We start from the raw sequence: 11652 nt of genomic DNA on the forward strand, positions 1-11652 counted from the left end.
GGACCAAAGTTTCCAGCACCCATCCAGAGGTTACAACCATCTGAAATCCCAGTTCCAGGGGTCACAGCGCCCTCTTCTGGCCCCCACTAAGAACAGGCACACACAAAGTGCACATACATTCATTCAGGAAAAAACCACAAACGCATAAAATAAAAACCCTTACTTAGTCCTCAAAAAATAATACTGGCTTACTGCCCTAAACATGTTCAAATGTATGATTTGTGTCTATTGGTAGGTCCAAGATGCTTCTTGTTGGGGAGGGGGAGTGGAATTGCAGTAAATGGCACTACTGGGTAGAAGTGAAACTTTCTGATTTACACAGTAAGTGTGACACAGAAAGAGGAACTGGTAGAGTTCTCCAGGACAGCATCCCTTCTAGATCTGAACATGAGGGAGTCATCTGCCATGAGCAAGCAAATCAAATAAATTATGGGTTTATCCCAATTCTGGTGCCAAGCAAAACCACAGCAATGCATTTATTTTATTTTTTTAGCAATCTAAGTTTAAGTTGAAAGTTCTATTTAGGTTCATTTTAAAAATACATGATCTGTTCCCCCCTTTTTTTTTAAAAAAAAAAAGCCTTTACTTGAAATAAAATATACTTAAATGAAGATTTTTAAGCGATTGCTGTAGAACCAGGATGCTTTTTACAGTAAACAGGTTTTCATAAGAAGAAAGTTATTTCTGAGTGTACTGTCCGAGGCAGCTGTCTGGGCTTTTGCCCTGTAATAGTCTACATACTCCAATTCTTCTTTCAGGATAACTCATCTGGGGACAGTTTAAGATGTAGGTGATCATCTGAAAATAATTAAAAGTTCTAGCAACATAAGCAGTTCTTCTCTTGGGCCAGGTGTTGTTAGAAAGAGTCATATCATGAATTTTTAAAGAAATAGAAACATTGACACATTGGTGAATTCCTGCCATTCCAATAATTACTGGGAATAGAAGAACACACTTAAACATCTTTCACATTTGAGTTCATTTGATCTATCAGCCAGCTTCTGGGCGGTCTTCCATGTGACATTGTCAACATCATGTACTGGAAGAAAATAAAATTAAAGTCTGGAGATGTGCAGCTTCGGTGTTTAAAACAAGTGTGCATTTCTTCTTGTGCAACACTAATCCCTGGTGCATGTTTTATTCATTTCTGGTTGGTTTGTGTGAGAGTCCATGAGCTGGGGCACGTGTGTTATCACTTTGAGTGTAGAGATCGGAGAACAGCCTGGGGGAGTCAGCTCTCTCTCTCTCCCTCTCTCTCTCTCTCTCTCTCTCTCTCTCTCTCTCTCTCTCTCTCTCTCTCTAGCATGGGTTGGAGGGTGAACTCATATCTTCAGGCTGGCTTTAAGTATCTTTACCAACCAAGCCATCTCACTAGCTACTCATGAAGATTTCTTTTAAAAGTCAAAATTCAATGAAGAAATTCTTGCTGATTACATTTTAAACTTTAATTTAACTTTTCTTCTAAAGGGCAATTTAGCTTTATAAAGTAAAGAAGCCCCAAAACGAAGTCTTTCCAGTTCAACAACACAGCAAGGACATCCTTGCAACTTGAGAAGACAGTAGTTGGCAATTTCTCCATTATAAAAAAAAAAGTATGTAATGAAATATAATTAGAGGCATTCCTGTGATTCTTTGTCTTCACACTTCGGAATGCTCACAGGTACTATGTCATGACCTTCTTCGTGACCTTGTTTGGTAGTGAGCATTTTTGCCTGTTTGAGAAAGTGCGTATTTCTTCAACAGATAACCGTTGAGTAACCGTGTGCCTGAAGCATTGCCGCGTTAGCTTCTTTGCGGCTTTGGCCACCAAAGCAAGTTAAGGAAAGGAGGGTTTCCTGCAGCTTGCAGTTGGAGATCTATTCCATCATGGTGGGGAAGGCATGATGGGAGAAGCAGCCAGCAGTTCACACTTGGTTGGCACTCAAGAACCAGAGCGTGAACAAGGAGTAGGACCGAAGTACAAATCCTCAATGGGTGCCCCATGAACTTCGTCCAGAAGTGGTGTACCTCTGAAAGGTTTCACGCCCTCCCTAGCAGTGCTACCAGTACACTGGTGTTCTAACACGTGAGCCTACAGGGGACATTTCATATCTAAACCACAAGAACTGTACTAGACACTTAAGATATAAAAAAAAAAAAAAACAGAGTAAAACCCCTAAGCACATAGTTGCTAGAAGAGCACACGGGCCAACAAAGGAATTGTCATAGCAGAGGTGACATTAACTGTTACTACATATTGGATCAAGAACCTAATATTTATCATCTCATCTCACAGGTGACAGATATGTGGACTGGTGAGAAGATAATTCTTCGGCTCTCTCACGAGCACTCAGCTGAAAACAAAACACAGGATCTGAACTCCAGTTTTTTAACATCAAAATCATCACTGTAGTCTTTACCCTGTATTTTCCAAAGACTCGCAGAAACACATAGAATGAACCCCAGTACAGAAATACTTGGGAAGGCATGGAAAAGCCAGTTCCAGATACCTTTCACTTGGGCTGAGATGGACAGACAGGCCATGACCTTCAGCAACTCCATCATAAATTCTTTAGGAAAACAAGTTAGATCGCCAATGAAAATACCAAATTTACCCTAGATGCATTTATTCACCTAAAGGAACCATCATGAAGGTAGTCTCAAAAAAGAAGCACTTTGTTTCTATTAAGTAAAATAGTCTGTCAGACTGGAACAAAAGCAAGACCCCACACTTTAAAACAAATTAAAGGCAAACGTCTGTGAAGAAGAAAATAGTAAGACCAGGAGAACCGTCAACCAGGTCAGTATAGCACTAGCAGTAAGAGGTGGGCAGCGGGCCTAAGCAGTCTGGGTCAATGGAGCACAGTTCCAGAGCCGCCAAGGGAAGGGAACGTCTTTAGTTAGCCCATCTCCTAATAGACACAAGCAACTTCAGGATGACCTTTGGTATAGACTATGCTCCTCTGGCCTCCTGCCATTCCTGTGAGGTGTGAGTCTATAACAAAAGAAAGCAAGGGGAGTCGAGAGATGGCTCAGCAGTTAAAAGCACTTGCTGCTTTTACTGAGGACTTGAGTTCACTTCCCAGCACCCATGAGGGATGGTTTGTAATCAATCCTTAACTCATGCTCCTGGAAATCTGTTGCCATCTTCTGGACTCCTTGGGCATTGCTCTCATGGGCACAATGCCACAAAGAGACATACACAGAATAAAAATGTATATATATATACATATATATATAATGTATATATATATATCCTAATATGAAAAGACAAATTACAATGACTCAGTCTTACTAGCCTTCTCATTAAATTATCCTATGCTTCATGGTCTCAGAATCTTCCTCATGTTTCTGTAATCAATGTAATGAGTAAATAAATAAATCACTATACTAGGTACTTATGAACAACAATAACAGAAACGATAATCCCATGCCCCACCTCATGACGAGCTTTCCTTATGAGGTGTTCTGATGAAGACTTACAAATGAATCCTTAATAATAAGATAATAAATGCCAATACTGTGTTTTATACACCCAACGGGACTGGGGATGATATAGCTCAGTAAAAGAGTGCTATTAATTATTAATGATCCTGAGAAATTTTTAAACAGACAAACCTGGTTTTCTTATTTGTCTAATGCCTGTGGAGCCATGCATCAATGCTGCATTAAATGAACTTAGGAAATGTCTGGGGTGACATGTTACCTTTTCTAAGGTGCCTCTGTATTCCTTAATATCTTTCCAAAGAAGATGTGTGTGAAGGGCAAGGGACTTTATCCCTTAGGTCAACCAATGTGGCATGTGATAGAAATGATTCTTTGCTACTTCTCATGTCGGTTTCCATAAAAAGCTGTCCCTTTGGATTGGGGATGTGCTGGCCTGATTATACCAGCCCTGGGTTCTACCTCAAGAGTGAGTAGTCTGAGCATTAAATAGAAGGCTATAGGCCAGATTCATCTCTCCCCCACTTCCACTGGCCAATCCCAAGTCAATCAAGAATGTAGCTTCTGGCAAAAGTCCTGTTGACTCACCCAGTCTAAAAATAACTCTTGACCTTGTGTGATTTGGTTCAGATTCTTCTCCAGAATCTAACATCTATCTTCACTGACAGTCAGTTCCTGCTCAGTTGTAATCGGTTCACACTAATTTATACCAAATTTGCTAGGCAAAAAAGAAAAGAAAAGAAAAAGAAAAAGAAAGGAAAGGAAAAAAACACATGTCATCAAAATCTCTATTGTTTGTTTGTTTGTTGTGTTTTCAAGCTTTGCAGGAATTTTGTAAGCGAAAAACATGTTTCATCACAACATTTGGCAAATGCATATTGGCACTCAAGAACTTTAAATTTTTACAGATTTGGGGGGAATAGGTCCAAAATAATCATTCCAGGCTGTAAAAGAGAAAATCCGTGCTCTCAAGAATGCATTTAAAATGGAATTTCAGCTGTGAATCAAGTTGACTTTACAAAAGCAAACCTGAATTACATGTAAACAATTATTGTTCCAAACAATGGATTTTTAACCCTGGAAAGCATAGTCTGCGCATTTGGATTTTACTACTTAGATATAAATTAATAAAGGTTTCTTTTGTGCATATTTTAGCAAGTCAAAAACCAAGCTGGTTCCTATTAAATCATCACATAATATGTATAGATGTTTTCCACTGATGATTCCAAGTGGGATTTCTTGATTGTGCATGCATGCATCAGTGTGGACATGTGCGCCTTCTTGCTTGCTTGCACACAAGAGGGAGGGTACAAAGCCAACATTGGTAGCTTCCTCAATCACTCCCCACCTCACTCTTTGAAGCAGGACTCTTGCTGAACTTGGAGCTTGTTGATTGGTTGGATTGGCTGGCCAATAAGCTCCTAGGGTCCCCTGACTACATCGCTAGCACTGAGTGCTCTCTGCTCAGCTTCTTCCTTGAGTTCTGAGGGATCCCATTCAGGCCTTCATGCTTGGGAGAGAAGCACTTCACTGACTGAACCATCTTCCCTGACCTCCTTTCCCTTTGGTTGAGCTCAAAGGGTGAATAAATAAGGACATCATTTGGGGGAGATGCTAAACTCGGTTCACAGATTGTGCCAAACAGATACCGAGATTGCTTCCTTCTGTCCAAGAAGAAAGCTGGGGGTTTCGACAAGTGTCTGCCCATAAAATGCTAATCTAACCAAAGGAAACTTTCAGTTGTTGCTGTCATTGTTGGGGGGGGTGGGGATGTTATTCTGTGCTCCATTACAGCAACTAAATCCTTAGAAATAGACACATAGTTTTTTCCGTACTGGGGACCCAACACAAAGCCCTAAGAGGGTGCTCTGCCACTCAGCTATCTCCCAAACTGTCTAGATCAAGGAAAAGAAAGAAAAGAAAACCAACAACTTGACTCTTCTTTCATGCTGGGAAATAAAATGAATATTCAAACAGCATGGAAATCTTTAATCAAGTCAAATGAACTTAAAGAAGAATTAAAAGTGTTACTTTACTTCAGAGCCCATTAGTGAAGGCATTTGTTGCCAAGCCTGACAACCTGAGTTTATTCCCAGGACCCACATGTTGGAGGCAAGAACCAACTTCTGAAAGTTGTCCTCTGACCTCCGCCCATACACCACATCAAGAATCCACATCTGCACATACACACACAAATAAAGAAATAATAAAGTCTTTTAAATGTCTAGCATCATTTCAAACAAATCTCAGATATACTTTTGAGATAAAATTAGTTAAGTTGCCTTCAAAAGAGGTCTGAGCAATATTAGAATTTGTAAATTTCAGTAATTTGGGCCTTTCCTGATTTCTGTCACATATTCTCCAGTCCCCCTTACCTATGATTCTCCAGTCTTACCAGTCACTTACTGCCCTATAACCTTTATGCCAAATGTCCCACTCACCATGCCCCTGAGGGCAGGAACTACCTTGGGGATAATTCGTGTAACTTAGCTCACCCTGAAGGTGTAAGATTTCAAATAACAAAGACAAAAACACTGATTGAACCCATTTCTGCCTCAGAAGACGTGTGGCTATTACTTTTTTTATTTGTTTAACCTAAAAGGAATTTGAAGGACATTTTTAAAAAAAAATGATCATTTTCAGCCATATTTGTAGATCTTAATGTACTATCCATTCCACATCTTCAAGCAAAATCATTCGTTTTCATTTGCAGAACCTATCATATCTTACAATAATATCATCCTATCATTTGGTCTCCACATATAAAGCCACATAACGTTAAACCATAGCTTTCATAAAATCTCTAAATAATTCAGGAGACTCCAAACAGAGGATCGTGAGTAAGCAGCAGAGTCATGTAACTGTCAGGGACAGCCAGCTTTGACTGCGTGACTTGCTTGAAAAGACTCTTCTTCGTGTTAGCATGTTTCCTTAATTTCCCAATAACTACCCAAACACAAGCCATCGAGTTTCTGGTTTCCACACTGAACCCGGCTGCAACCCCGTGTGGATTTTTCTAGGACCTGGCTTGAGGATTCTCACAGCAAGTTCACTCACGTCCTCTCATTTACCTTATTCGTAGGCAAGAAATGTTTTCTAAATGCTTGTTATTTATCAACATGTACACTCCACATTGAAAGACCAAGGTGTCTCTATTAGTGCCTGTTGTAATCCCGTCTCAGATTGGTTCGTATATACCATGGGGAAACTGCTGGCAGCTGGGCAATCAAAGCAAGCAGCTGAATGCATGGCTCAGCGATAGAGGCTTACTCAGCCTTTGCAGATTTCATCCTACAACGTCAAAAAAAAAAAAAAAAGAGGAGGAAAAGAAAAAAGTCAGGAGTCATGGGAAACACCCATAACCCATAATTCCTTTAGGATTTGGAAGCTGGAGGGAAGATGAGGACTTCAAGGCCAGCCCCCACAGCATTTCAAATTCAAGGCCAAGCTAAGCAAGAGACCCAGTGAGGAAAGAAAATGGGAGGGGAAGATAAAGGAAGGGAGACTTTTCATGTCCTGCACTGAGAATTTTTAGCCTAGCTTTTGTGTTTCCTTCGCCTTAAAAAAAAAATAAAAAGCATCCCATACTGATTTTAGTGCCCAGATCGCTCTAGCAGGCTGTTATTATCAACAGAAAGCTCAGGCCTAAATCATTCTAAAGAGCATAAACATAACCCAAAAGGTCCCAAAACACGGCTTAAAATATGCCTGTTATACTAAGCCCACAGCCGTTAGCATAAATCAAAACGTGCTTTATTTAACATACTTTAAAGGAAAATGCCTAACACGATGGTTACAGGAGCTGAAAGCCAGTCATGAAAATCTCGGAGTGGCTAAAGCTGAGGGGACAAAACGTAATGTTCTATTTTTCTCTCAGTAAGGCCATCTGCAGTTTCAGAATTTGTATGCCTGATAGAGACCCTTTTTCCACCATGGTAGGAAGAGCGATATATATGCACACGACACGACACCTAGATCATCATTATCTTTTTAAAATTTGACATCATCCACAGCCAAGAGTGCACCTAAGGTTCACACAAACGTAGAGGTGTGTGCGCAAAGCCTGCGGCGCCCAATAAGCTGGTCCTTTGGAAATTCTAGAACAAATGATCAATGACTCTTTTTAGTTTCCTCTGAGACCCCGCCTTCTGCACCTTATTTTCCACTGGTGTTTGCGGGAAAGGTGTTGGCATTCCTGAGAACTCACAATTTCATTCTGTTTGGAGTTCGACCCATATGTGAGGGTGAACACCCGGGGAACGAGCTCTGGGATTTGCTTGCCTATTACTCCTGCCAGCATCGTTCCAACCTCCCTTGCCTGTGTTCGCCAAAAAGGGGTCGGATATAAGAATGACTGGGGAGACATTGGGCGCTTGGTTCCTCTCCCACTTCCCACCTTCCATCCAAGCATCTTCCAACGGCAATCACCTCTTCTTACGGGCACCGGGGTCCCGCAGCAGGCAGGGTACTTACCAGGCTCATGGATCCCGGGGTTGTCCGACAGTTCGATGACCAGGAGCTCCCGGCCCTCGAAGCTGCGCCCCACCGTGTAGATCCTGCTGATGGCGGTGCACTGCAACCACACGGACACCAGCGCCTCGCGGAGCTCGGGGTAGCGGTGGTACTCGAAGGAGATGCCGTCCTCCTGCTGCAGTCGCCGGCGCCGCCGCATGCCAGCCGCGGGTGCCCCGGGCTCCTGGGCTTCCGCAGCCAGCAGCCACCCGCAGGCCACCAGGGCAGCGCATAACGCCAGCAGCACCCGTCCTCCGCGTCGGGCCATCGCGTCCCCCGCAAGCTGCACCGCAGGCCTCTTTTGTCTGCCCGGGCCCGGGTGGAGTTGGCGAGCTCAGCACCAGCCTCCTCTCTCCTCACCTTCCAGGGCTCAATGAGTGGTGGTGCACGCTGGGGCCACCCAGAGGACAGCGGCGACGCGGCGGCTCTGCGCGCTGCCCTACCCTCCCCGGGAAGCGGGAGCCAGGAGGCCCAGCACAGGGCTGGCAACCACCAGGGATGCTGGCGTTATTCCTTGGCTCAGACCCACGTCAAAAGCCAAATGGCGCCAGGGACCGGGCAGGTGGAATGACAACTAAGGCCTTGGCTCAGGAAGGCTGTTGTCAGTGAGAGGGAACCATGACCCAGGACCGTGGTTGTAGAAAACACATTCTTGGGTTGTTAATAGAGCTTTTAAAGGTTTCATCTTCAGGATTTCTACCTGGACGCAACAGAATGTGGGGTGGGGTTGAGAAGCAGCTAGCTGCTGCCTTCTCTCCCCATCATCGCTGCTTCAATAGTCCAAATTTAAGGGTTGTGATTTCATCATAGCAAGGCTCTGATTTCTAAATCAGAACACTGCATTTTGATTTAAAGATGCTCCCTATCAATTAATAGATACTGTCTTTAACAGACATACTCCTGTGTCCCGTGGGGGAATAGGGAGTGAGGCGGGACAACATCCTTTGCAAGCCCGACCTATACCAGATGCCCTCTGTGACGCCCTGCAAAACACAAAATCAGACTCTGCTTCTGAACGAGACATAGGGTTTAGTTTGGTGTTATGATTAAGTCCTGTACTGGAGGAAATACAGGCAAATGGCACCTCCATTCTGTTCACAAAGTGACTGCAAAAATCTAAAAGCATGGGCTTAAATGACCACCCTAGGGTAAGGCTTGCCTTTTTAGAGCAACACCTGCAAAGGTTGCCATTCGGATTTAACGACAGCACGGATCTGAATAAATAAAACATTGAGTATGGCCACCAAAAAGAGAGGCTGAACACGCTGACTAATGTTTCATGTTGGACATTTTTTTTCTCGGATGTCTCTTTCTCCACTGTCTAATAATACACTGTCCTGGATAAAACCTGTCACCTGGAAACGAATCCAGATCTATAAATAGCTTCATTAGGGCTTTTTTTTTCTTTCTTAGTGCAGCATGAAACACTGGCTGGACCTACCTTCTCTTCCAGACAGTTTGGTCTCAGAAGCAGCTAGAGGACAAAGGGAACTCAGATGCTTGGGAAGTGGCACCCATCAGACTAACAGGCTGTGTGGTCTCTGTGGCTCTAAGAATGCCCACTGCCTTCCAAAGTCGACCTGTGGCAGATGTGGCTGGCATGCTCACACCCCACACCGCATCCCACCCTCCACCCCTGAGAAATCATAACCGGAGTGTCACAGCTAAAGCATGAAATTTTAGTGGCACTGGTGAATGAGGCTCCTAAAAAATTGTCTGTCACTCATTCAAGGAACAGCCCTAAGGCAAAGAAGGCAGTCGTTGTGGGCATCCAGCTCATCTTGAGAATGTCAACAATCAGTCCTAAAATAAATACTACTGTTCCAGTGGCTGGAGACATGGCTTCACAATAAAGAGCGCATAACACCCTTGCAAAGGACCCAAGTTCCATTCCCAGCACCCAAAACCAGGGGATCCCAACTGTCTGCATTTCCAGCTTCAGGGGGTCTGATGCCATTTCGAACTTCCTTGAGCACCCTCATATATACATAAATAAATGAGGACACGCACACATATAAATTTTACAGGAAGTAAAAATCCAAGTCAGGATAGTGTACACCCATCATCCCTGCATTCAGGAGCCTGAAGCAGGAGCAACACCTACAAAGGTTGCCATTTGGATTTAATGACAGCACAGATCTGAATAAATAATCCATTGAGTATAGCCAACAAAAAGAAAGCCTGCATCCGCTGGCTAATGTTTCATGTTGGACATTTTTTTCACTCAGATGTCTTTTTCTCCACTACCTAATAATACTCTGTCCTGAATAAATAATTAATTATTATACTATTAAAATTAATAATAATTAATAATAGTGAGAGGCTACCTCAAATAAGTAAATAAAAGTGAATAAATAAAGACAGGCATATCGGCAAGATGCTAGCAGAGAGGATAGCTTCAAATCCTGTGTCACATCTCCTCTTCAGACAGGGTCTCGTGTAGCCCAGGCTGACCTCAAACTCAGTACAAATCTGAGACTAGCCTTGAGCTCCTGATCTCTTATCTCCAAGCTCCCAAATGCTGGTGTGTATTATTGTTATGTGCCTCCTTAGCCAGCTACCACAGATTTGGGTGGGGGATGTTTGAGGAGGCAAGCTGCCACCCAACTTCCTCCTTAAAGTAGACAGAGCTTTAGGAAAAGCAGCAACACCAAGAAGAACCCTCTATACTTCCCACTATGGCCAACCTGGGTTTGTTCCTTAGTTCAGAAGCTTGAAAGCAAAGTTACAATTACACTTCTAAAAACTCATTCCCCAAAGGGCAACCTTGGAAAACCAGAGAAAAGAAAACAATGTGGCTAAAACCAATGACTTCGAAATTATAGAGTTAAGATTTTCTTGTTAGTAATTTACAGCAACCTCACTAGTTTGCGGCTGGGTGGGGGTGTATTGACTCGTAACTACACACAAACAAGACCCTCTCATTGAAGTCCTATCTTGTTCCTTGGCTGACTTTTTTTTATGTGTCCCCTTATAGGTCCCCTAAGGAATTTTTTGTTTTGTTTTTACTTTAAAGGGGGAAAAGGGTGGGATTACACTAGCTATACAATATTGCCTCTGACATCTTAGATGTCTGTGGCCCTAATATGTAAAAAAAAAAAAGTGGCTCAATTTATAAAAGAACCATCTAGGTGACTTACAAAATGTATGTACTTTTGGGACTAGAGCAATGACCCAGTAGTTAAGAGCACTGGCTGTTCATCCAGAGTACCCAGGTTCAATTCCCAGCATACACATGATAGCTCACAACGGTTGGTAACTATAGTTCAAGGGGATTCAAAGGTTTATTTTGATCTCTACCATTAGCAGGCAGGCACACGGTATACAGACAAAACACATATACACTTAAAACAATGATAATAATTAATAATAGATTTTCTGTTCCTCCCTCTTCCCCCTGTTAGGTTTCACTGTTGATACAGTAAGTCAGATCGAGATGAATTGAAGAAGTACAAGAACAGGTTTATTTGAGCAAAGAAACTCCCAAGTGGGTTCTCCAGTCCCAGATATCCAGGCCAGAGAAGCCACACCCACAAATGAATGCAGGGTGACTTTATAGGTTATAGGTGAGGTGTGGTGACCGGTGAGTCAGGGGCTGGGTTTGGGCCCACATGTGGTCAAAAGATGAGCACTTTAGGTGGGGACTTGGGCAGCTGGCAGTTTCAGGAAAGGAGCTGTAGTGCCCACCAAGAATTCAGAACTGGGCTTATGGCTGCC

At 42.9% G+C, this 11652-nt stretch overlaps 1 protein-coding gene across 1 annotated transcript in view; it reads right to left on the bottom strand.

Annotated features, from left to right (window-relative positions):
* The window catches only part of Cpe (carboxypeptidase E), a 93670-nt gene extending 84958 nt beyond the window's left edge, over positions 1-8712 (bottom strand). The window contains exon 1 of the mRNA XM_075986874.1: positions 7897-8712. Within this exon, the coding sequence (XP_075842989.1) occupies positions 7897-8203 (307 nt within the window). The 5' untranslated portion in view covers positions 8204-8712. The remainder of the gene's footprint in view (positions 1-7896) is intronic.
* Positions 8713-11652: the final 2940 nt, after the last annotated feature.

This window comes from Microtus pennsylvanicus, chromosome 9 (genome assembly GCF_037038515.1).
Source record: "Microtus pennsylvanicus isolate mMicPen1 chromosome 9, mMicPen1.hap1, whole genome shotgun sequence".
Lineage (NCBI taxonomy): Eukaryota > Metazoa > Chordata > Mammalia > Rodentia > Cricetidae > Microtus > Microtus pennsylvanicus.